The sequence below is a fragment of the Sabethes cyaneus genome, chromosome 2 (assembly GCF_943734655.1).
Source record: "Sabethes cyaneus chromosome 2, idSabCyanKW18_F2, whole genome shotgun sequence".
In the NCBI taxonomy this organism is placed as follows: Eukaryota; Metazoa; Arthropoda; class Insecta; order Diptera; family Culicidae; genus Sabethes; species Sabethes cyaneus.
This window is the reverse complement of record NC_071354.1, coordinates 3,443,475-3,470,630: the sequence shown is the minus strand read 5'-3', so window position 1 is coordinate 3,470,630 and position 27,156 is coordinate 3,443,475. Positions and strand designations below refer to the sequence as shown.

Here is a 27,156-nt window from a genome sequence, read left to right as displayed (position 1 = left end):
ATTACACCCGCTTAAATACAACCGAACATGTGTTAATGAAGCATGGATAAAATGTAGAATAGCTTTCCGCACGGAACCAAACAAAACCGCTTACTTCAACACTTAATAGTTTATGTTCGAATCCGACGGTGGAGCGCCTCTTCTTTGGAGCTTTCACCAAATTACTTTTATACTAATTGAAAGTCTCCCATCGTCAGCGGTGCCAACCTTTTCGGGTTTGTCTGGTTTTCTCTCAGACTTTTTGATGAAGAAATCTTTTCTACCAATAATTTTTACTAAATAGTTGGCAACACTGTCTATATTGTAGGAAAGCAAGCTGCTACGGTGATTACATTTAGGTAGTAAGTCAGACGGAATAAAGTTGTCAATGAAGAATGGCTTTTCTTGCTCCGTGTTTCTTTCATAGAGTGTGATTTGAATAGGATATTTACTTTCAGCCTGGAGCATGTATCTACGAAATAGATTTGCACGGCGATCCGGCGGCATCGTTAGTATGCAATGGAAAGAGTAATTGTCTCACGTTTGCTTGATGGATTGAAATTGGTATCACAAAGCGAGCAGTTTCCCAGTGCTGAGCTGAACGAGAAGAATGCAAAACTTATTTTTAATTTTTACCCGTTTTGAAAATATAGAGCTTTTAAAGCGGAGATATATTACATGATGCGTCCTGCTTCTGGTTCATTTACATTATATTCTCATGCCACTGAGAATTGTTCTCGTTGCACAAAAAACATATCCGGGTCAGCTGCCCAATTGTTTTTATTTACAGTCAGTAGCAACAAGAGATTTCAGTAAAATTCAGTGAAAAATCAGAGTTAAAAAATTTGCATGACAGGTTATGATAGGTCGTGGATTCGAATCAGATGTTTCAGACATGATCAGACAAAGCTAACCAGAAAATCTATACCTATAAAGAAGGATTTCTGTCTGTCTGTCTGTCTGTCTGTCTGTCTGTCTGTCTGTCTGTCTGTCTGTCTGTCCGTATGTTCCTTATAGAATCGAAAACTACTGAACCAATCGGCATAAAAATATGCATGTAGAGGTTTTTTGGGGCCAGGAAAGGTTTTAGTGATGGTTAGAAACCCCTCCCCCCACTAAGAGGGGGGGCTCCCATACAAATGAAACACAAATTTCTGCATAACTCGACAACTAATCAAGCAAATAGAACAAAATTTGGCATGTGGGTGTTTTCGGGGACAAGAATTTATTCTATGGTAAATTGAGACCCCCCCTCTATATAAGGGGAATTATAACTCCTCTCCTCTTTAAAAGGGGGGGCTTCCAAACAAATTTCCTCATAACTCGAGAACTAATCAAGCAAATGGAACCAAATTTGGCATGTGGAGGTTTCTGGAGGCAAAAATATTTTCTATGGTGAATTAGGACCCCTCCCAACTTTAAGAGGGGGTGCTTCTACACAAATGAAATACAATTTCCTCATAATTCGAGAACTAATCAAGCAAATGGAACCATATTTGGCATGTGGGTGTTTTTGGAGGCAACCATTTTTTCTATGATGAATTAGGACCCCTTACTTTTTTAAGAGGGGGGGCTCTCATACAAACGAAATACAAATTTCCTCATAACTCTATAACTAATCAAGCAAATGGAACCAAATTTATCATGTGGGTGTTTTTGTAGGCAAGAATATTTTCTATGGTATATTTTCTATGGATTTAGTGATGTCCGATTACTTCTCGATTAATCGAACTAATCGATAATCCGCTAACAAATAACAAATTACAGTGGCAGGCGCTTACCTTCTAAATGAACCACATACAATCAACCAGTTCGTTGGTTTCGAGGTATGATGCTGATCTAAGAAACGAGTAGTCGTAAGTTCAAATCTCAGCTAGGCGGTGCTCCTAGATTGAGTCAGTAGGATTGTTGCAATAACCCGTAACTGTCTTGTACTCTAATAGCTGGCTGTGAAGTCTGTCGATAAAGATGGGTCAAATTTTAGAAAGGATGTTTAACCCCAAGGCTTTGCTTTTAATCATCCAGTTTGCTCGCAGTGGGTCGGTTTAAATACTACGCTGAAGCCTGAAAACCAAACTAAACTTGATCTAGATATTAACCGTGCCACCGTCAAAAGATAATTCGAAATTTGTCAGTCTGTCAGACACGGAATTTTGTAAGAATTTTTTAGAAAATTGGGTAATACCCTTCGTCTTTTTCTATACAAAAATCAAAAAATGCGGTCTCCTCGATTTCTATGTAACTAGCCTAAGTCTGACTGCACATTCCAAAACACTCGTGGACAGCACTACGGGACGCAAAGCTATTTTTTGGTGTCGGGGACGTAAAGGTTATAACCAATCGATTATTTCGATTAATCGATTATGCAGCGCCGATTAATCGATGTCGATTATCGGCCGCCTAAAAAGTAATCGATTATTAACTAATCGATTAACTGTAAAAATCGGACATCACTATATGGATTTCCCCACTTTAAGAGGGGGGGGCTCCTATACAAATGAAAAACAAATTTCCTCTTATCTCGAGAATTAATCAATCAAATGGAACCAAATTTGGCATGTGGGAGCTTTTGGAGTCTTGAATTTATTTTACGATAGTTAGAAACCTCTCACCCCTGTGGTAGGGGGATATGGACTCTCATACAAATAAAACAGAAATTTTTGCGAAACTCAAAAACTAATCGAACTCGAGAAATTCGAGACTCTTCCATAAAACATTAGTCAATACAAGACCACAAAAACTATCTATAGTAACACTAGATCATTCAGGACGAGACGGTCGCGAGTGTTCCCGGTGACCCGCCGTCGGAAGCGCCGCCCACTGGGGGGCTTGCAAAACTCGAGATTGTGACAAAGATCATCCGAGATTCATGATTTATGTACAACACAGGTTAATTTGTGGCGATACGAAGTTTGTCGGGTCAGCTAGTTAGACTTATAAATAAGAAACTTACATTAACCCATTTTCTTGTTGTTATCCAGATAAACTTTACAAAACAGTTGTTTACCAGCAAAACTTTTTCCATCAGAAATAATCGGAAAAACAAACTAAAAGCGTTAAGTTCAGCTTAAAATTCATCACATCGGATAGCTTTCGGACCGGGTCAACACTGTTTGGCACGAAAAAAAAACAAGATCATAAAATGCAGACTTACGAATAACTTCCAGCTTAGCTGGCGGTGTGGCGACCCGTGCTCCGGAGGATTCAGCCGTCGCTAGGCATACGTAATCCCCGCTGTCCAGCCGCTGGGAAACGCTGTTTATATGCAGATTGGATCCATTTAAATACACCCGATGATCCAGCCGAATGGGATTTCCTAGATGGAGGGAGAAAAAAGCAAAACGTATACCGAAGCTATACATATACAATGAAAATTAATGATCCGCAAAGGAGAAGACATGGCCGAAAGCACAGTCCAAACAATGTCACCGTTTGAAGAACAGGCAGTACACGGCGGGGAAGAATATATGAACCCCATGTGCAGCTTCTTCCGCTTGGAAAAGCTAGCGAATGGCAGTCGAAGCACAAATTGAATTCGAAAATAGTAATTTTAGGGAAATTAATGCAAATTTTTGTCTCCCTACTGTCATTCTCTCTCTTTCTCGTACCAGCCAAAGTATTCTAGTGCTTTTGTCATTAACAATACTCACCATTCAGCGTCCAGGAAAAGTCGATTTCGTCGTCGAAGAATGCACGACATTTTAGCACAACTGTTTCTCCCTCGTACACCTGGGTGTATTTAGGTAACACCGTAAATTGGAACTCGGACCGAGCGAATGAAGCTGCAAAAAGGAAAATTCAAAATTAGTCATCGCCCAGCTCACGGAATTTTCCCATGCATGGAAGAAAATAATAACATTCAACCCTATTCCCACCCCAGCCTCATCCCATCCAAACCGGCAGTAGGATGTACTGCTAGATGTAAATTTCACTTGGCCAAAATGTCACCTTCGCCGTCGGCATTATCAACATCATCATCCTCACAGTATCATAGTCGCTGTCGGAATGAGTACGAAAAATACACGGCATGATATTCGCTTTTTACTATCTCCTTATCAGCGCAGGAAGACATTCACGTTTTCCCGGAAAACCACCATTTGTCAGCAGTGTCAATTACGGAATGCCTACCTGGCTGCTGATACCAGGAATTCGGTCAGTGCGCCGTTTTCATTCGGTACATTCTCGTATAACCTAACATTAGATGGTTGGAAAAAAATAAATCTAGTTTTCGTTGAAATTTAGAAACTTGTGTAAATTGCCCTTGTTTCGTACAGTGCCTAGATATGCGTCAAAATAGCAAGGAAAAGGACCAGCTTTATATTTCATTCAAACAAGGAGGCAAAAAATTCGGATTTTCTTGCAATATTATAAAAAAAAATAATTTTATAAAAAATATTTTTAAAATTAAGGTAAATAATTTTTTTTTTTTTTTTGCTATTTATTTATGAGATTTATTTGGTCATGATGAGCATAAATACTATGACAAAAACATCACTTTTATATAAAATATGTGTGTCGTGTGAAAACGAATATTGTATATTTGTGTCCTACACAACCGAACCGAGCACAACTCTCACTGAATGCGACAGTTTGATAACATCCTTTCCCGCGTTTGACATTCAATTGTACATACAATGAACGCAATGCGCCTTCGGGCGGGATGGAAAACTGCAATTCCAACGCCTACTGCATATTGTGTCAGACAGCTTGAAAGAGTCGCTGGCAACAATAATGCTTTCAGGGGAACAATGCGTCAGATCCGTTCAGGGAACAACACTTGAAACGAGCACGATAGCCGCGGGGTTCGCGCCGAATGCCGCTGACGGGAGCTGTTATTGCTTAAAGAGGATTTAGCGAGGGATTTGGCAACAGTCGATTTTCTGTGCTGCACAATCTGACTTCGACGGTTAGCAGTAGTTGGAATGTTCTTAAAATTTGCTAGCAAAGGCCGTACTTTGCTATCAAACAAATGATATTTTGAATTATTGCTATATATTATATTTTATTAATGTATTATATTATGCGTTATAAGAAATTATAATTGTGGGAAAAATAATGACATCACAAGCTATCAGAATAGCGGGGTCAATTGCGTGTCTCGAGCCTTATTTAGCTTAACCGATAAATGACAGTTAATTGTTGATAAATGGTTATTCCTGTCATGTTTTACATCTTTTTTCAATGTTAGACGAAATCAAATTTACTTACTTACTCACTTAATTGGCTTGCTGTTATAAGACATACCTCCGCCTTTATATTCCGTTCTCCTATACGTCGTCAAAGATCGTTCTTAGCACTCGTCTTTCGAAAACTCCGAGCACTCTCAGGTCGTCCTCGAGTATGGCGTGGTACACAAAATACGTAACGCAAAAATTCCGGTTTTTTGACCCCCTCCCTCCCCTATGTAACATTAAGTAACGCTTGGCACAACTCCCCCATTAAATTACGTAACGTTAACCAAACATCCCCCCCCTCCCTGGTACTCAACATTGAATGAAAATGGCATAAACCGCATATTTAATTTAATTTGTAAAGAATTCAACCAAATCAGCAAGAGCTTCATATTAAAAACCACAATCGGCCATCGGCCCATGTTAAGCTGAAATGGTCTTGAACCGTAATATGTAACTGGAAATTTAATAGGATTATGTCATTCAGCTACAAACCATAATTTTGTACCAGAATTTTCATCAGTATAAACCGATTCACTGTTTTCCACTTCCAACACATCCTATCCTCGTTTGGCAACTGCCTTTTTGGTATAATTTTGTTACGTAACTATTCTCATGACTCCGCCTTCCCCCTATGTAACAAAAAGTAACGCAAGCTCGACCCCCCCCCCCCCCCTCCCCTCTAAACGTTACGTAATTTGTGTACGAAGCCTATTGTCCATCTTTCATACCTATAGAGAACAACCGGTCTAATGAGCGTCTTGTCAGGGTATACTTTATACGGGGGCTTAGTCGGTTCGCACGCAATTGCTTGTGAAACTATTAGTAAGCACGACTTCCGCTGATAATACGCCTCCGAATCTCACGGATGGTGTCATTGTCCGTCGTTGTCATTGAGTCAACACAGACAAATTCGTCAACTACCTTAAACTCATCGCTGTCGATCGTTACACTGCCGCCCCAGCGTCGTCGGTTGGTTACGGTTCGCCGACCAACATGCTTCGCGCTTTAGTCTAGTGTACTTTTCAGCCGCTGTCGCAGATGTTCTGCCGAGAATATCCATAACATCGGCAAAGCAGACGAGTTCACTAGATTTGTTGAAGATCCTCCACCGCGTAGACCAACAGACATGAGAGCCCGTCACCTTGATGAAATCATCTGTGTGATTCCAATAAACTTGACAATCCACCCGAAATCCGAGCACAGCGCAAGATGATACACATCCATCATAAATTGAATCAGTTTGATCAGCTTCCATGATTTTCCATAGCTTTTTTCGATAGATGGTATCATATGAAGCTTTGAAATCAACGAATGCTGTGTGGGAATTCTGTATTCTCAGCTATTTTGGTTCGTTGTTGATCGTCTTTCAACGAAGCCAGCTTTACAAATTCCCACAAATCTGTTCACAATTGGTGATAGTCGGCGGACAATGATTTGGGACAGCACTTTGTAAACGGCATTGAGAACGGCGGTCACAAGATAGTCCAACTTATCGCCCTTCTGGTAGATCGGGTAGATAACGTCATCTTTCCACTTTTCCGTTACCTGTTCTGTATCTCAAATTCTAATAATTAACCGGCGCAGACTTTCTGGTCCCATTTTATTAAGCTCCGTTCCAATGCCACATTTCCCAGCCGGTTTATTGTTCTTTAGCTGTCTCCTGTTGCTTCCCCCGTCGGCATAGTTCTCCGCCTGAACGCCATTTCGGTGTTCATCGAAGTTGCTTTCACCTTTGGGTCACCTCACTATCGTCATCCGACCCATTTTAGCTCGCGGCATAGAGCCTTTTGCGGGATCCGTTCAGTTTCTGGTAGAACTTTCGCGTTTCCTGAAAATGATGCAGCCGCTCTTACGCCGCATAATCCGGGCAGCACTTTTTCTCTTAGAAGACTTGGTTTCACTGCATTTCCTTCTGTCTGTGTCATACAATGTTTCGATGTGTGGCACTGCGCTTCTTGACGCAGCGTTCTCCTCATCCATCACCCTCCTGCATAGATCGTCAAATTAGTCGTTCCGCTGATTCTGTGCCACGTTCCCAATGGAACTCTCCACTACACTGCTAAGGGCTGTTTGATGTGTTCCAACATTCCTCGAGAGGGGCTTCGTTCAGCTCACCCTTTTCTGGCAGCGCAGCTTCGTCGAGTGAAGGTTCGTAGTTTACGGCGACGCTTTGCTGCTTCATACACACTTTGTATAGATAATTTGTTAAGACTGTAACGAACCTGTCTTATTCTGTACAAATCATTGAAGCAGGCCTGGACCCGGAGGATAAGTCCCGGTCATGTCATGCCAAATTAAAGCAATCGCATTGGTCAGGAATCAGGAATTTACACAGCTAGAATAAAAATGCTATTTCCCCGTGAAGATACAACAAAAAAGGTCGCACGTGACCGGTCGATCCCGTAGCCAGCCGAACGGGTGCTAAAGAGAGGAGCGCGCGCGAGTTAAGCGAAGAGAGTGCGAGCGACGCTCTGCGCCTAGCCAACTTTGTTTACGAATCTTTGTCCATGCACAGGACGTGAATGAACTCGCGAACAAGGAAAACGATAGAGGCATTTAGCGCACAGTATGGAATTTGGCTATTGTCGCTTTTCGCGCATGGAAAAATCGTCCAGGGTAACAGAGTAAGTGGGGAAATCTCCCCTTTATGTTAAGCTAGGTTAGGAATTAATGTTCGCAGCGAAATATACGGAAATTGATGGTTGACCGCCAACCCTTAAGGTTGGCTGGACCTATGTTTAAAGCCGGTCTTAAATTCTTAAGTGCTGAATGGATCGGCCCCTCCAGTAGAAGGTAATGAAACATAGCAGTTTGCATAGCAGTATCTTCACGACGAGACAAGACGACGTGAAGGGAAACGTGAAAAATTAGATAAGGGGAGGGTTATGCAAGTAACACTTTCCGAAATTCGAAGTTCGTTTCTTTTTACCAAACTGGGAGATCCTCGGAGAACCAAAAAAAAGCCTTGGGCTTAAACCGTCATTAGACATTACCCTTCTTAATTGACAGACTTCGCAGCCGGCTGTTAGAGTACAGGAAAATTACAGGACCAGTGTAACGATCCTACTGACATTATCTAACAAGCACCGCCTAGCCGAGATTCGAACATACGACGACTAGCTTGTTAGTCCAGCATCGTACCTCGAAGCAAACTGGGCGAAGAGCAAGAGAGTAGGCATTTTTTATCGGGATAATTTCATTTTTTTTGTTTATTTGTTAATCTTGTGAGTTAGATCAGCTGTTGAACCACAGACTAACAGACGTAATAATACTAAAGCCTCATTCCATCGCCAACAAAAACGATCATTTCAAATTTTTACTTAAGCCAAGACTCAAACAACAGTGCAATCGAAGTTGAGCTCGTGTGTCATATTAACGTTAGAACAACCGACAACATCGCACACCACAGAACAGCGACGAATGCACAAGTAGGTATATTTTCTCTTGCATGCAATCTTCGCAACTCGATCTCGTCAATAACGATACCAGACAATAATGTTGCATCAAATGCGTTCTAATGCAAAATGTGCTACGAGTGTGTTCTCGTACCAAATACGAACCATTCGTAATAACAACATTTGCAGTAAAAAGGTTACCTACGATTGTTTTAAATGGTGGTAGCTTTGCTTTGCTTTGAATATTTTTTTCGTTGAAAGGGGGGGGGGCTATCGATGAATAATTTAACGAATATTTTCCCTAAAAAAATACAAAATTATGTTCTAAGTATGGAGGCAGAGAAACGCTTAAGGAGGCTCTACGAGAATTTGCTGCCGAACTACGATTACGTCGTCAGATAACTTCAGTTCAGTAGTATTCCAGTGGTACTCTATACCACGTTCGATCGACCGAAACACCACAAAATATAAAAGGTGTTGAAATTCGGTAAAAAGTTCCTCAATCTGCAGCCGCGGGCTGCAAAATAACGCTTCCTTAACATCAGAAGCGCTTGCTGCCTTTTCTGTAGCAGCATGAGTTGATTCTTGATTGCTTTTCTGGTGCGATTTGACAGGCTGTCACTATTCCGCAAAACAGTGGTACAACGACAATGGCATCACTGTGGTTCCTAAAGTGTGGAGTCTGGTCAACATCCCCCATTGCTCTCCTCCGAACAGTACATTGAACTATAAAAGTAACTTTTGCACTGTCAAGGGGCTTCATTGGGGTAATATAGAATTCAGCATGTAGTCACTTGACATCGGGCTACTAAAATTTGAGCCCCTAACCCATGACCACCAACTTAGCAAGCCGACTCGGTAACCTTGCGGCTACAAAGTGATTTCCGTACCTTCTTTCAGATCATCTCCTATTATTTTCTACGTTTGTGGCCTCTTCCTGGTTCTCTGATGAAAATAGTTTTTGCTACTCTATCATAGGGCATTCTGGCCACGTGCCCAGTCCACCGAACCCTGCCATATTGTACTACCTTCACCAGATAAGTATGTTTGTACACTTGATTCAGCTCGTGCTTCGTGGATCTGCGCCACACTTCATTTTCTGGTTTGCCTTCAAGCATAGTTCGCAGAATTTTACGCTCGAAAACCCCAAGTAGTCGTTGATCAACTTCCTTTAGCGTTTATGATTCATGTCCGTAAAGGGCCATTCTTTAGAGCGCCAGTTTTGTGTGAATTGGCAAACTACGGGGCTTCCGCTGGTTACGTAATCCATATAAAGCCCTACTCGTAGCTTCAATTCGTCGTTTTACTTCGCGGCTTACATCGTTGTCGCGTGTCACGAGCGTACTAAGATATATGAATTCGTCCACTACTTCAATCGTTCTCCATCCAGTTGCACTTCGCTACCATTGGAATCCCGTTCCCTGCCAGTAACCATTTACTTCGTTTTGGTGGTAAGCCCCAATCTCGCTGCCTCCCATTTAAAAGGCCAAAAAGACTCTTGCCCTGCTGTACGGCTGATTCCGATTATATCGACATTCCCTAGCTTTAGTCCATTCAATGTTTTGAAGGCGGATCCAGCGTCGCACGAATCAGCGAAATTAATTTCGTCTGAAAACCATGTTCTATAGCATATAGCATTCTATATCTGCGACAGCTCATTTTGTTTGAATGAATCCTACGCCGCCTTAAAGTCCACAAACAGATGGTGAATCTGCAAGTTGTACTGCCAGAAACTGTCTAGTAACTGACGCAAGGATAAACATTTGATCCACCGTGGAGCGACCCTCACGAAAACCAGCTTGGTAACGGTCTTAGTCTACAGAACAGGATAGATGCGGGAAAGCACCTTACCAGCAAAAAAATTCTTATACACTGTAAAAAATTAACTTAACACAACTTTGTTATTCATTTGTCTCTCATAGGACTTTGACAGACACTAGTAGACATTTTGCTCAACAAACATTTGTGCTTAAGAGTAACTTATTCAACTATTGTACGGCTAAAATAAATGGAACAAGCGCTTAATAAGGTGTTATACAACAAAAATAGTCCTTAGGTGGTTTTTGTTGTATCAAAACTTGAACTATTTAAACCCCTGGATGAGTGGTTTGTTTAATCGTAAAATTGACTTTCGAAATTTAAATAAGGCAATTGCAAATTAATTTTGAAGCTCAAAAATTTGTTGGCAAAAAAATGGCCATTGTATTTTTTCTTATATAAAATTAATGTTGTGTTACGAAACATCAGAGGGACAAAAACTTAAAAACTACAAGATATTTGTAATGGTCTAATTTCAAATGAAGCTTCAGAATCAGGCCTGGATTGCGACTTTATTCTATTTTCGCCAGCATGACTAAACCGCTAAATCATTCTGCTGTATCGGCGTTATATGAGACTCCATTTGGTGAGTGAAAAAAAAATAAATCCTTTCTGATTCAGACTCCGTTTGCGTGTCTGGAAGCTCTTTTTTGCAATAATAACACATTTCTATGCTAAACATTCGTGGCTTGTTCTTTATACCCTACTTGGCATTTTCGCCAGCAAAGCACTCCGCAAGGCACCGAACGGATTATACGGAGCGATCCCGAGCGAACGTTTCGACCGTAAACTCTAGCCCACAATAGGCTGCTACCAACATTTGTTTAATTTTGTCTTGATTATGCGAGTGGAGATTTTTGTAACACGAACCCTGTTTGAATGTGTTTGAATGATGAAAGAGCTATTATCTGTTGAAACTTTAATCCCACTTTATTTTGTATTTCAATCGTAAGGTATCTCTGTCTTGATAAAATGCAAAAAAAACAACTTACCAAAGAATGCCGCCAGTGCCGCAACCACGATCGTGAATGAACTTTTCTTATACATTTTAAGCGCGGCTGCTTCTTCCTTCCCCTGCTAGTTACGTCCCACGGCGAATTTCCTTTACTTCCAGTACACACGATAAAAACAGAACTTATTTATTATCTTACAATCGCCTACTGCTGTACTTTATCTCTCCTCGCTTCACCTTTTATCACTCAATTTTTATTCACGCATTCATTCTACCTACTCCAGCTCGCACTACAGCGCGGCACTTTTCGATTTTATCTCGTTTCTTCGTTTTCTTTGCGGTTCAATCCAATATCCTCCACGAACACACGGGCAGCCCGACAAGAGCCCACCACTTACTTTGCTGCTAACTCAGAGTAGCACTTCTTCCAATTTCACGTTTATTTACACGACGCAGGTTTCTATAAAAATTTTAATTAAAAATTGCACACAAAACTGAAGCGTAAAAACTGCTCCCAGAGCGCAGCGATTTTATCACATATTTCATCAGAGAGACAGTTATTTTTGCGCAACCTTGCTGCACCGGCTTTCGTCCTCTTGGAATTCGCGTCGATTTGCGGCAGCAGCGCCGTTTTTTTGATACGTCAGTATATTGAACAAAATTGGGAATCTTCCGTAGTTCCAATATAATGGCAAACCACTGACTTAGGTGCGCCTCGAAATCACTACCGCCCACTCCACTGATGGCTCTAAACACGAGCGGGTTCCACCCAGAGTCGCTGATGGTTTTCTTTCAGAGTTGAAGGGGTGATTATGGCTGAGAAACAACCGCAGATCTGTATCCTACATCCAGCACCAATAGGCAGGAAGAGCTGTACAAGTATGATTCCAAAAGCCAAAGAATAACGCAACACAACCGAACGCTACGACCGGCAAGCAGAAACTGGTTTTCAAGTCCCCTCAGTTGACTCGTTCTGCATTGGCTAACCGCTGAACAACTCCCGAATAACTCCCAACCCAACTTCACCCAGCTAAAACATCATGCTACCATTCCCTGTATATGCTCGGCTGGCAGCAGAAGAGCAGAATCTTTAACGCAATCACTGAACAGTGTCGGTTCTGGATTTTCTGGAAAAAAATTTTCTTCTATTTTTTTACTCATATTTTAAATTTCACTCAAAAGCTAAGGACGCTTTTCAACCAAATATTTGACATTGACAATTTGACAATATACTATTATTGCAATATTTTTCTTAAAATGCAAAAACAAGCTGGCTGAGAGTTTATTCAGCATTACTCTCGAATGTACCGTGAGAGAGTGAAATGCCGTGTGCCGGCAATGCTTGCACATAAACACTCCACTCCAACACACACCACCGAACGTTAATGTTTCTTTGTTTACATTTCAAATGTTCCACCGCTCAGAGCATAACCGTATACATGCGCAACATGGATAACCTCTGGTCGTATAACCAGCGAGAACGATGAGTCTGGCTGAGTAAGGGCGAACGATGCAACTGCCAACTGAACTGAACTGAACGACTGCTTCCTTCCAGCACTGACTGAGTAAAACAGCGAGTGAAGGAAAAGAAAGCTATGAATAAAAACAAACGTGTATAAATGCCTGGTATGGACCATGCACAGCTTACGTAACGTACCTTGGGGTGGTGGGTGGGAGAGGTATATGATCCTTGTGTCGCATGCCTCCAACACACTAATAGCGTTACGTAACGGGTGACAACTAAAATTTTGTAACCTGTAAATAAAAACAAAAAATAAGTAAGCTTAAAGAAGATCTGATTTACTAAAATTAAAGATACATTGTCCATTGTTGAAAAAAATTGAGTAAACATTTGAAAACGGTCCGTAATCGGCTGTTCGGCGAAGCTTCCGTAGTTTGGTGTCAGAACAGGATCGTTGTACGATCGTCATGTCAACTTTGCGAATCAAGCTCTTGATTCTATCAATCAACTATTTACAAATCGTGTCTCTTTAGTTATTTTTGTAGTAAAAAATCCCGAAGAAATCTTCGATTGGACGACACTGGCAGTTTTGTCAGGTTGTAGTTTTTGGGTACAAACGGGATCGAATGGGTATTTAGGAACGATTGTGTTTTTTTTTTTGTGTAATGCGATGATGGTTTATCCGACCAAAACACGTATTGTCCATCCGCATGATGTTTCTGTACAAACGGGATCAAAATTTTGTTCAAACATTCGACCTGGTACACATCTTGATTGATCGCCAAACCAGAGGGCTTGAACCACGACTTGGAAATACCTCTCTCGAATATGGCAATATACAGCATTAAGTATTGTTGAAACTTATATTTTATGTTCGGAGATGCAGTAGAACTATCTATGGAATAGTATCGATGATTTCCGGGAATGTGCGTCTTCGAAAAAGGAAAGTAACTTTCGTCGTCTGAAACAAAGGATTTTCCGGAATAATTTTTTATCAACCAGCGGCATTGGGATTTCAGTGTCGAAATCAATTTCTCAGTGTCTTCTGAGGCTCTTCTCTTGTGTTCTTTCGGGGCTTTATTCCAACTCTTTTTAATGTTTTGCAGATATATTGGTGGGAATAGTTGAACTTTTTTGCGGCATTTCATTGGCTCACGGAATCCTGGTTGCTGAAGGCACGAGAAAGAGAACGAAGTCCTTCTGCGTCCAAAACTTTGGCTGGTCTTCCACTACTGTTCGGACTAGTTTGAACAAACGAAACTATTTCCTTGGAATCAGCCTTATTTTCTGGCAGATCAAAGCTAGAATTCTATTATTTCCATTAGATTTACATTACTTAAACTAGCCCTACTCTAACTTACATTTTGTTTCTTTTTCCCTCCAGCAGACCGGCCACGTTCTTCTCTAGCAGCTGTCTCGAGCAATAAGAAATTGATTCACCCTAGCGCAAATGTAGGATTAGGAACGTTGTAAATAATTGTACATAATTCTTTTAGCTTTTTACTTACTTTTAGCGTTTTCAATAATTTTTCACACTAGCTTTAATCAATTCTTATCTGCTTTGTTCTCGATCTTAGCTGTAAGTTTTAACGTGTGTATTTATTTAGGTTAACTAATTTTAAATCTTGTTTTTAGGTAGAATCATCGGACAGATTCGAACGGCTGAGGATTTCTCCAATGCGAAAACCGACGAATGGCTTATACCTTCGCTGATCCGATCTAATCCAAGACAAGACCGTCCGTGAATCGGTCCAGCGGAACGTTTGCTGGATCTTGTAACTGTGGCTCTCTTGAACGAGTACTGGTCGGACTCGATTATCCAGATGAAAAAAAATGTTTATAATTGCAAACGGATGCCACGGATATTTTCCGTCTATTAATTCTCCGGATGACTTAGAATAACTCCATCATAATGGAAGCATGTGAAGAAGCATGTCCGCTTCCAAGGGTGAGTACTACAAGAGGTACTCCCTGGTGGAACGCAGAACTCGTGAAACTTAGAAAAAAATCTCGAAGGGCTGTCGAAGGCTATAGTCTCCAATAGATTACAGAGGCGCCGAGACACTCAAAATCCGCTAAATTTTGAAACAAAACGGAGAGTACCATCAAAAATAAAGGTAACTCTCCGCCTTCGTTCAAAATTTAGCGGTTTTTGAGTGTCTCGGCGCCAAATTTAAAAAAAGATTATCTCATGCTCTCTTGCTAACGGCTATATACCGAAAGCCTGGCGGGAAATAGTTGTAAAATGTATACCCAAGGGTGGCCGCGCATCTTATGAAGAAGCGAAAAGCTTTAGGCCCATCAGTACGAGTTCATTTCTCCTCAAAACTGTAGAACGAATCATTGACCACTATATACGGGACGATAATTTGAGCGATTACCCACTTCATGGTATGCAACAATGCAACATGCATATTGTACCTCTATTACATAACGTTGTGTACAAGATTGAGAAGGCGTTTGATCATAAAAATTCCTGTTTAGGAGTATTTCTCTATATCGAAGGAGCTTTTGATAACGTATGTTTTAATTCTACACTTTAACCAGCACAAAACCACAGAGCTCCTTCTACTATAAAAAGTTGCGGCTGCGGCTACACGCAATGCTTAGCGACCGGATTCTTTGTTCATCATTAAGACAGACAGGAATAAGAAAGCTAAGCTCTGTGGTTGCCCTCAGGACTCTTATGGAATCTAGTTGCGGATAGTTTACTAAGCAAATTGAATGGTCAGGGCTATCCCACCTATGGCTTTGCGGATGATTATCATACGAATGGAATTCTGGCTACTTAGAAAGCGAAGTAGAACAACATATTGTTTGTTACACTGATGGGTCACTGTTTGTTGGACGGTCAAGCAGGTGCTGGTGTTTATTGTTAAAAATTGCAGCTGGAAAAGCCGTATCCACTTGGCGGGTGCTGCACTATATACCAAGCTGAAATTTTGGGCGATCATGTGCAGAGTACAGGCAGCACTTTAGCAAAACCTGTCTGGTAAAATAATTTATTTGTGTTCTGATAGCCAGGATGCTATCAAAGCATTAAACTTAGAACACTTCTGATTCTGCATATATGTACCTATATGTGTGCCGTCGTTTTCCTAACCTTCACCTACTCCATATCCTTATTACCCATCTCCAGTCCATTCTTTCCCATCAGGAAAATGATGATAAAGTGCGGCAAGGCACAAATTTCCTTATAAGCATCGGGAGCGTGCTGCTTGAGCCAATTATCAGCAGTGTCACCAAATTCTTTAAATAGTTTTTCATGAAATTTTCCACGGCGATCTGCAAACACTATGTGAAAATACTTTAACGTAGAACTATGTTTGTTTTCTATATTCGGGTGTATTTTAAAAGCACAAGAAATGATAAAAAGGCAAAGCAAACAAGTTATAAACGTCTTTAAGATGTGGACCTTCTTTATCAACAGACTTCCCAGCCGGATTTTCTAGAGCACAAGGCAATTACGGGGCTAGTGCAACGATCTAATTGTTTCTAGCTGCATCACCCCCCAGCCGATATTTGAACATACGACTGGCGTTGTTAGACCAGCATCGTACCTCGAAGCTAACTGGGAGGCTCACGAGAAATGAACATGTAACGAAAAGTGGTTATGTTTTGCACCTTTTAACTCAACCAGTTTTCAATTGCTTTTAAAGATACATATTTGCCTCAGTCAAAAAAATTTCTAAGTAGTGGTGGATACAGCAAACATAATAGAAATTTGTTAACTATTGAAAAAAGTATAAATATAAAGCACTGTCAAGGATTACGAAATCAAATTAAAGTCTTGTACATGAAGACGAGGTAGAAAATGAGGATTATTCATCCACATGATTCTCAATAAAATAATCCTTTTTTTCGAACTACAGTAAATTAACGGAATAATTTTTAATATTCCAAATGTTAATTAATAAACTGGATATCTGTGATTACTCAAGTCAAAGAAAATTGAGAAAATTGTAAACCTTTTTGTTTTAAATCACTGTGCATTTCAAGAAATGAAAGCTTTTTTTGTATGACTGCCATAAAATAAATAAAAAAATTTTCCGGAAATCATTTGTAAAACTCTTAGAGGGATAAATATACAAAACCAAGCAATCCATGCAATTTCGCCATTATCGAAAAAGGCTTCATAAAAAACTTTGTGTGACAAATTATTAGTGTTCAAAAACATGAAAACGGTTACTAAAGAACCGGCACGAAAGAGGCTAAATTCAAGAGTACCAATAAAACGGCAGAGAGCGCGAAACCCCCCACGTACGGCACGTGCCTCAACCAGCAACGTAGTTCCTGCAACTGCCCAACAGTTGAACAGCGTGTCATCGAACCGAAACGTGATTCGCGCTACAAGCCGAAAAATTCGCCGAAATCTTGTGGATCAAAACATTCCCGCGGAATTGCGCCGGCCAGTAGTGTGCGATGGCGAAAGTCTAGCGTACGACGAGCTTACGCAGCGTTTCGATGCAGCCCGCATTTCCGCCGCGGTTTCATGGTTCGAGCGCGCTGGTCACCGCACTGTGGCGATAGTACCCAACGGCTTCTACCACAAAGCCGATAATCAATATGCTTTGGACAATTTGGCCAACAGCGAAAAGCTGCTAGTGTCAGAACATGCCACTGGATCAGCGGCTAATAACCCACCGTTTGAAACGGAAATCTTGGCGAAGGCCTTGCAGGAAGAGGCAGCCGTGATATCAGAGCGTGAATTTCGCCAACCATACTATAGTGATGCAAATTTCCAGCCAATCGTGTCACAAAGAGTAATTGGGTTTACCTTTTTTAAAAATGATATTTTCATACCAGTTGATCCTTACGGACGGTACGGGCCATTGTTAAAAGATATTTTGAAGAAATAAACCATGTCAAAGGCAAACCAAATTATTTATTTATTAACTCTACAATTAATAAAAGAATCTATTCACTGAATTTGTCAATAATGGCAAAATATTGATCCAGTAACAAAAAACTGCTAAAAAATAGCATTTTAAAGTGAGTCGGTACTATCTTCCTGGCACACACACATTAGTCGCTTTCTTCCTCCGAACCACTGCTGCTATCATTGTCTTCAGCGTCGTCCTCCTCATCCGTCTCATCTTCATCGGAATCGTCATCCGCTGTTTCTTTCTTCTGCGTTTTGGCCTTCTGAATGTACCGTCGAATCTCATCCCGAGGCAAAGATTTCAGAAAGTTTTCGAAGTCGACGATGTACCGCGTCTGTGCTTGCTTAAGTAGGTCAGCAATTTCGCGTTTTCTTGCTGCCGACAGGTTGGCGTAGGATTCCTTATACTTGCCGACCTTGCCCTTGTAGATGCGCTGCCGATAGAACTCCTCTGGTGTGCTACGGAATAGGAATGAAATTTCGATTGTATAAAATGTAATTGGAGAAAAATGTGCGCAATGACTAATATTCCAAAAATACTACTTATCTCTACATGTCAAAAATGGTGAATTACATACATGAGTTTAACTAGCAACAAATGATATAAGCAAAAACTCTTCTAAACAGTAAATGCACTATGGGATGCTTGGCTTTTCGCGAAACTGCGTCGTTAGATCCGTTTACGCAATAGGGAAATATACGGAAGGGAAGAACGAAAGGGATCCTCAGCGTCACCAGCCGATTTGTCTCGGTATCTGGTTGATCGTCCATCGAGATGAGAAGTAACTCCGCTGTAGATTAAGATCAGGCAGCGAAACAAATGTTGCTCCCAGCCAAGATTCAAACATGCGACGACTAGTTTGTTAAACCAGTGATCGTACCTTGAGGTTCAGAACAGCCACATTTATTGACTTTACCCATCTCAGATCTGCTCTCTATCTCTATCTAATCCCATACATAAACGAAGTTTATTATCCCGAATTCAACACTCCTACAGATAGATCAATCGAATAAATTTTGTCATATTCTGACATTTCCTCTACAGGTTAGTAAAACTAGACAAACATAAGTAGGGATCAAGTAAATCAAACTATGATTCTTTGCTCAACAAAAACGTCTAATGGCTGTTATGGTGCGACCTATCACAAAAAAAATCAATGGATAAATAGAGAAATTTCAATATCTTGCGGTCTTCGTTCTGTTGCGCAAATTTCGTTTCTTCGCCCTACAGGGTGGGGTGTAAAAATAAATACTAGGGTTAAACAGTGCGATGTGGTTTAGTGAGCAAAATAGAGTAAAAACAACAAACAAAAATACTCACGCCGGTGGTTTTTCTGGTTCTTTCGGCGGATCCTTCGTTTCTTCCTTGATCGTTTGTTTTCTGGATTTTTTCTCTACCGGTGACATTGCCGTTTCGTTTGATGAACGCTTTGTCGCTTGTGCTTTCTTAGTTTCTCCATTATTACTGGAACTGGTCGTCACTGCCGCGAGGGTATCGCTGCTTGAATCTTCAACATTCTTCTTCTTTTTATCAGCTGGTTTTTTGGTTTTAGCGTTCGAAGATGAGCTAGCATCCGCTTCTACCACTTTTGGCGATGATGGCAACGGTGAACTTTGCTTTGGTCGTTTGCTCGGTGATTTTTCTCGAACAGGCTCCAATTTCACCGGCAAGTCCGTGGGCTTTTGTTTCTTACTCTTGGTGGGTTTTTTGATGGTTGTTGATTCTGCTACCGGCGGATCTTCCTCGTTAGATCCGGGATACAGTTCCTCTTTCGATTTGGTCACTTCGTCTTTTACTTTCTGTTTTGGTTTTGAACTTTTGTCCGTCAAACTTCGTAGATGTTCCAGTTCAGCTTCCTGCTTATCCTTCGGCAGGTTGGCAATAAAAGCACGATACTGAGTTATGTATTGATCTCTAGCTAAAGCATATTCATCCTTCAGGTCCAGTATATCGCGTGGGCTTAGCTTATGGTACTCCTCTCGTATCTTTTGCTGAACAATTTTACCACCCATAGTTGATGCATCGAACTGAGATCGATGTTTTCGAACGTAAAATTCGAATGCATTTCTACCAACGAAGTCCGGTTTACCATTGAATCGATCAAGCATTTCCTGTTCTTTTTTATTAAGCCACTTGCCTGTACTTTGCGCTGCAAACGACTGCTGAACATATTTAAGCTTTTTCTTATGAGGCAAATCTTCCCATTCTTTTCGGGCTTCTGCCAATGTTATATCTTCTGTTTCCCGCCGTGATGACAGGAATAGGTTGAATGGTGTTTTAGTCAATTGCTTGTTGCTAGTCCTTGTTCTCTTAGCTTTCTGAGAAACCATATCCGGATTCTCCGCACTAAAATAAATAAAAATGGTGTTAGAAAAACTAGATATTCTTAACAATGTGCCTTGCAATACTTACTAATATTTTTCCATATTTGTTTTGTACTCTTGCTTCAATCGATTTGAAGCTTCTTCATATTTCTGCCTTTTTTTGAGTGACATATCGCGAAACTCTTTGGATGCAACTTTGAAAACGTCTTTCATGTCTAAGTTAGCTTCTTTCCAGCGCGGAAAATTTTCCTTCATGAATAAGGTGTAAGCCGATGCCGGAGGCTTGGGTTTCTCCTTACTGAGCAACTTGTTGATTATATCCGGCGCATCGGCAAGCATTTCGCCAAGCGTTCGAAAGCGACGTATTTTAGCAAGCACAGCATCGACCGTCTGTTTTATATCTTCCGGACTATGATGTCGCACTTCGATTTCTTTCCAGTCGATCGCTTGCAGCCTACTGGTGAATTTCTTGGTATCCTTCTTGGGAAGCAAATTTTTCAACTTTTCGAGCAAATCATCATAATCTGTTTTCGTCCAGCCCGTCCGGAAGTCTGGTTTGGTGTCACCTTTTGACTCGTTGTCACTTTCTAAATCCGATTGTTCTTCATTATCCGAAACAACTAAAATAATCAAACCAAGCGCATATAAAAAATGAAAACAAATAACATTATTTTATGTACAAACCTCCTTCAAATCTTTTCGAAAAACGATTATCGTCTTTCGGGACAAAAACGGACATAGACCGTTGCCGCATTTTACTGCTAGTTTATTTGGCTGGCAAGCCAGGATATCGAGATAAACACTTGGAAATGGAACGCCACGGCACAGGGACGCTACTTTTTATGAGGTTATGATCAAAATATTTACGGAGACACTACTGTATTCCGACCGTCTTTGCAATAAAATAAGGTTAATTTACAATATCGACATGTGTTGTAGACAGTTATATGCTAGGCAAAACGATTTTAGGATAAACAACACCATGCGAAAAACAATTTACAAACTAACCGCCGTTTTTTCTTGCACTAAAGTTCTGCATCTGCTTAGCTTCTTCAGTACTATCGTTGAGTTGAGTCTCGAACTCTCGATGTGTGTAGTTGTGCGTTGATGTGTTGCTGATATTTTTTAGTAAAACCGGGTTGCCAAAAGGTTTCTACCAAAGTATGAAAATAAATTTTAAAATTTTTCTCTAAAACCTGACTTTGACTCCGATAAAAGGACAAAACAGAGAGCAACTTTTGTAAAGTTTTGAGCACTATACAGTTACAAAATATTGTCTGGAATTTAACGTAATAATCTTGCAGGATATTAAGAACAAAATGACCCATGTTTGGATTTAGCTGATTGGTGACCGTGCTGGCAACCGTGATACAAACAGTCTTTTTGCTGTCGACTGTCGACGACCTCCGATGTGAAGTAGTAGAGGTGTGGAACAACGTACCGTTTGTTTGTGTTAGCAGCGCAAATAATGTAAACAGCAAGGGTGACGTCAATCTCGCCCTATTCTTCTACGGGCATAAAAAAGCATAAACATTGTGCCGTACAACGATCACACTAACACAGCTATACTTTTTAGCATATTACGAACACAAACATGCCGCGTTTGCCGTACCTAAGTAATAGTGTACATAGGACGACCTCAACCCTGTAACGTGTCAACCGCACACTTTAACAGAAAAGTACCCAACGAAAAGTAAAAATCACTGCAAATGACGGCCAACATTTCAATAGGGCGGATTTTAGCACGCAATTTGAGGATTTTTCTTAGCACTTTTATTGCAGTCTGCCAAGAAAAATCCTCAAAGTGCGGTTATTCACGCGTTTATCTGATGGGTTATCCTGACAGTTGAACCAAACCACCAAAAGATAACCGCATATGACTGATTACAGTAATTGAATATAAAAAAATCACCAAATCAAAATGTACACAAAAACAATAACATCAATGAATGGGAGGGTCCAACAGGGTACTTGTTTGAAGTAGTGTGCTTAAGGAGAGTGAAGTGGTCAACTCCCTAAGGTTAACCTTGGCCCGGCTAACAACACATTGTGGATGATGGGCGAGCCCTTCTCCCCGCCTATTGGGGTCATTCTGCATTGGGAGGGCTTACTTAACGATTGACTCATGCGATGTAGTTTCCTGGAAGGAGATTCTTAAACACTCCTGGTACGTGCAAGCGATGTTGGTTGCCGACCGATTCCCTTTTGGCCCTTCATACAGGACCTGGTAAACGTGACCAATGGTTATGTTTGTACAATTCCCCTTGTCAGATAAGCCCATTGGTATGAACAGTTGTTCTGCTGCGATAGGTGGTAGTTCCCATACATACATACACAGGCTTCATTCTCGGTTTTTTGCACAGTAGATGCTCAATTGACTACAGCGCCTCCATTAAACAGTATTCGAAAAAGTAGTGTAAAGGGCGATTGTAGAGCTTATTATTATCTACACTATTGTTGAAGAAAGTTTAGTCACAGACAAACAGACATAACACTCGTCTTCCATTCATCGTACCGATAAAACCGTCATTTCAAATTTGGGCTTAGTTGAGAATGTCTCCGTTTTGGTCAAAGTGGCGCTTTTTGACGAAAGAAGGGGAATTCCCCATAAAAAATGCTTGCTACTTCGAGGGACACCCATATCGCTATTTGATATTTGGGAATGTCGATCATAGATGGTGCTAGCACAGACAAACAGACATAACTCTTGGAAGAAAAATCAACAAAAATTATCGTACCTCACATTTAGCCTGAACACTAGCACCATCTATGATCGACATTCCCAAATATCAAATGGCAATATGAGTGTCCCTCGAAGTAGCAAGTATTTTTTATGGGGAATTCCCCTTCTTTCGTCAAAAAGCGCCACTTTGACCAAAACGGAGACATTCCCAACTAAGCCCAAATTTGAAATGACGGTTTTATCGGTACGATGAATGGAAAACGAGTGTTATGTCTGTTTGTCTGTGGTGCTAGTGTTCAGGCTAAATATGAGGTACGATAATTTTTGTTGATTTTTCTTCCAAGAGTTATGTCTGTTTGTCTGTGTTTTAGTTCTATCTTTTGTATTTACGGCGCTATGCGATTGCTACCCCGTTGGTAGCCAAATGAGCACTCTTTTTGCTACCAATTATGTTAATTATGCGACCTTCTGAAAACTAAAGCCAGAATTTTAATTTTTTATTTATATCGCGGTTATCGTCTGAGCGATGGATGGATGGAGATGGATTTTTCATAAACGCCTCAATATGCTCAGGCCGTAACAAAGTCATCTACCTGAGACTTTGTCACGTAAAATGCTGCACTGAAACAAGAACCGTGGTATCTCGTACCATTTTGCATAAAACGCTTACTTTTTTTAAGTACCATGAAACAGTTACTCAAATTTGCCATGATTCTTGTACAAGCAACATGTTCTCAGAAATTAAAACCAGAAATGGTAATGATTCTGTCATTTTTGTTATGCGTCGGGGTGACGCCGAAAGTAACGTATAGTAATTTTGGCTAAAACAATGCTTAAGCTAAACAGAAATTTTTTCTGCTAAAATTCACTGGTATGTTCTCTTTTTACATTCTAATTTTGTGACAGTTACCATGATCCTTGTTTCAGTGCATTGATGCCGTTTATTGCCCGAGGGGCGTTCCATCGAAGGATCAAGCTTAAAATCTATTTTGCTCACTTTTTGTATATTTGGCATCTATGTTCTTGATATGCTTGCAATCGTTTTCAAAATATCTGGCAACTGTGGTTTACATTTAAAATTTTCAGCGTGTTCTTTTTCTTGTATGATGGTTTGGTTGCAACTTGCAAATCTAAAATTTAGAGCATTTTTGTAGTAAACGATCAGATATAATGGAAGGTATATTTTATTCTTTCTTTTTTAATCCCATCCATCTATTTCTTTGTTGTTAACTTTCAGTAGATCTACAAACTATTACCTCGCTTCATTTAAACGCAACTTTCGTGCTACCGGATATTGTCGCCTGGGAGCTAACGGAGCGCACGGACAGTTGGATTAATGTCCATTGGCTAGAAAAACGGACCGTTTTAGAGGCAGTAAACGCTGAAACTGAACTGACCGATCTAGATAGGGAGCAATCGTACTCTGTCCGGGCAGGTTTTCGTAGCCTTCCAGACCCTACCGATTTGGAGTTGAAAAAGATTTGTCGACTGCTGAATGACAATAATAAAAGGAAAAATAACATCTATAAGCGACCACTGGTGCACTATAACGGTCATTCGGTTGAGGCCGGAAACCCAGAAGAAAAACTGTTTTTGATGCATGATGATCGATATACTGGGAAAATAAACCGGGTGGATGCTTCGCTGGTGCAAGAATGGCTGGAAATGCCGGCTGTTTTTGTATACGATTGCGATTCAGCTGGACGATTTTTGGAGGGTCTTTCGGAAGACAACGAAAATTTACATTTGGCAAGCTGCGGTGTTCATGAAAAACTACCCGAACTGCAGAGGGATCTCTTCAGCCGCGTGCTGTCTTGTCCGGTACAAACAGCACTGAAATGGCATGGCGCAAAATTGGGCATCGCCATTGAGGTTGAGAAGCTTGGCAATTTGAAAGACAAAAAGTCACTGCTTGGACAACTGAACTGGATTTCATCTATCGTAACGGACACTATAGCCTACAACGCGCTTTCAAAGGAAGTATTTGAAAAATTGTTTAGGGAAGATTTACTTGTTGGCACGCTGTGGAGAAGGTTTCTGCTTGCGCAAAGAATTCTGAAGGATTCAAATTGTGCGCCTATTTCGCATCCTCCGGTGCCCGATTGCAGTGAACATTTGCTCTGGTCATTTTGGGATTCTGCCTTGAATAATACTTTAGAACATTTTCGGTTTGAAGAATACAACGGAAAAACATTAATCGATGAATTCTTTCACGAAGCATTATCACGAACCGGTGTAGAAGTAAGTTTCTTTAAAGAATGATCTGCATTTGTATTTTTTATTCTTATTTTTAGAGTTTACCACTTGTGTTGGAAGCTTTGCAATTAACTAAACATTCCGCAAAAGCGTTGGAAATCTTACAACGTGATTGGCCCACGATTCAAAACAATTCTTATCTCCTGGGAAACATGATGTACAAACTTTCCAAACTGCTCAGCTCAAAAAATGTCGAATTATTCAATAGTTCGGCTGAGTTACTTGCAGAAATTGTTCGTCAGGATTTTACGCTTGGAAGTCAGTTGCCAGCGTTTAGTTGCACTAATCTCTGCAATAACCTCCTAACTTTGGAGATAGGAAACGGCCAAATTTTGAAGCAACTGTATCTTCTGGTGGCGTTCATGAAATCTGAATCGGGAGCTAAATTCGAGGGTAAACAGGTAATCTTATCAAGTTGTTTCCACCTTTTAAACCATTCAGATGTGGACGTTCGAATGTTGACCCTGTTTCTGGTGTCAACGGTAAATGAAGTTCTGCCACTAGATAAGATAAATCAATTGCAAAATTTTTTGGAAGACTCTAGTCCAAAAGTTCGTGCCGCGGCTCTAAAAGCTTGGATTGCCGCAAATAGCGAGTCGATGCAAGCTGACTGCGTAATAAATAAAATAATTCCAATGATTTTTGAAAACTCGTGCAGTTTATTGATGCGCAGAGAATTGACCTCTGAGCTAAAAACCATTGCAGTCGAAAAACTTGCTGAACTAATTGCAGTCACAAAACAAAATACTGGCACTTCAATAATTCTGCCAAAACCAAGCAAAATTAAAAGTAAGCCCAAACAGAAAAAATGTGCACAACAAAATAACACATCCTCCGATACAATGACCATGGCAAAAGTGTGGCGTGTGATTAACATTCTATGTTCAGATCCTGATCCGGAAACAGCATCCGTTATGCAATCTCTAGTTGCATTTGTAAAGCAAAGTTCACTTGCAGTAGACACAGGAGCCAACAAAAAAACTATTAAAAAGAAAACAGCCATTGAAAAAAATCGACCATTCCTGCTTGCACCCAAGGAGTCTTTCATCGAGGTTGCATTGCGAGAATTATTTGAAAAATCCTTCCTTGCCGATGTCGCGATGGCTAATGGTGACGCTGACATCACACAGGACCTTGCGGTAAACGCACCAAACGGTCAATGCATAAACCAACAACTTCGTAGCTTTCCAACACAACGTGCTCCAGAGCTAATACATTTTGGACCACAGCAACAGTTGGCCTTTGCCTACAGGTAACTTTGTTTAGTCTATTTTTTATTTCACACTGGATTGTAACTTATCTTCCAGAGATCGTGTTGTTTGGCAGAATTACACTGAAGATTGTAATTACAGTCTTAAACCCGTTGCTAGTACGGGAGATTCTTGTACTACCGTTTCGAGTCTTTTATTCCTTCCGTCTGCAACGACATCTCATCTGCTTGTGGGCCACAGCAATGGAGTAGTACGTGTGTGGCAATCAAATGTTTTATTAAGCGCTTGGCAAGCTCTGTATGATATGGATTGCTTCGGGTCATCAAGGTCGACAGACGCCTCGAAAGGTTTGCTTCTATGCGCCTTCGGTGAAAACGAGGTAGTAACGGCCGGTGAATCCAAACAAATACGCGTTTGGGATTTAAACAGTGAAATGATGACCACAGACCTACCTACAGGAGTAGATCAACCAATCACTGCTTTGGTAAACCAAAATCGTCGAAATATTGTTGCAGGTTTTGCCGACGGATCGATGCGCATCTATGATTTACGAACTGCCGGAAGCGGTAAGGTAACGGTCACAGCAAAACACATCAAATCGGTTTGTTCGATCGGCATTCAAAGCGATAATTACACTGTGATTAGTGCCTGCGTAGCAGGAACCGTCACTGTGATGGATTGGAGAAAACTATCCAATCCAGTGAAAAGTTGGTGCTACGATCAACCAGTTTCGAACATTGCTATCCACGAGCAGTTGCAACTGGTCGCCGGTACCATCGAAGCTGTAGACGTGCGTTCGGTGCTTGGCGAAGAGTTGTACAAAGTGTACCGAACGGACGGGGATGGAAATGTCCTCGTCGAGGGAGCCAGAAAACGATGTCCTTCCAGCAGCGTAGCATTTCATCCCACCAAACCGCTGATGTGCACCGGGTACAAGGACAATACGGCGGTACTGTATGGAGCTCAGGCCCGTGAGGCTAATTAAAGTTTACCGTTATAATCATTATTTTAATTTGTTG

General features: G+C 40.8%; 3 protein-coding genes across 3 annotated transcripts in view; 1 reads left to right on the top strand and 2 right to left on the bottom strand.

Moving 5' to 3' along the window:
- The window catches only part of LOC128738846 (tyrosine-protein kinase-like otk), an 80,062-nt gene extending 68,649 nt beyond the window's left edge, over positions 1–11,413 (bottom strand). Inside the window, exons 1-3 of the mRNA XM_053834279.1 lie at positions 11,359–11,413; positions 3,630–3,761; positions 3,134–3,295 (exon numbers count right to left, since the gene is read on the bottom strand). Coding sequence (XP_053690254.1) covers positions 3,134–3,295; positions 3,630–3,761; positions 11,359–11,413 — 349 coding nt within the window. The remainder of the gene's footprint in view (positions 1–3,133; positions 3,296–3,629; positions 3,762–11,358) is intronic.
- A 6,270-nt stretch (positions 11,414–17,683) lies between these two features.
- LOC128737019 (nucleolar transcription factor 1-B-like) lies at positions 17,684–21,028 on the bottom strand. The gene is made up of 4 exons (XM_053831563.1): positions 20,672–21,028; positions 20,076–20,607; positions 18,984–20,009; positions 17,684–18,121 (listed from the first exon to the last, which is right to left on the bottom strand). Exons 1-4 carry the CDS (start codon positions 20,739–20,741, stop codon positions 17,806–17,808), a joined length of 1,944 nt encoding a protein of 647 aa, XP_053687538.1. The 5' UTR covers positions 20,742–21,028; the 3' UTR covers positions 17,684–17,805.
- Positions 21,029–23,840: 2,812 nt separating this feature from the next.
- Positions 23,841–27,122, top strand: LOC128738836 (regulatory-associated protein of mTOR-like). The gene is made up of 5 exons (XM_053834253.1): positions 23,841–23,847; positions 23,908–24,911; positions 24,965–25,319; positions 25,368–26,178; positions 26,234–27,122. The coding sequence occupies exons 1-5, from the start codon at positions 23,841–23,843 to the stop codon at positions 27,120–27,122; spliced, it is 3,066 nt and encodes a 1,021-aa protein (XP_053690228.1).
- The last annotated feature ends 34 nt before the right edge of the window (positions 27,123–27,156 follow it).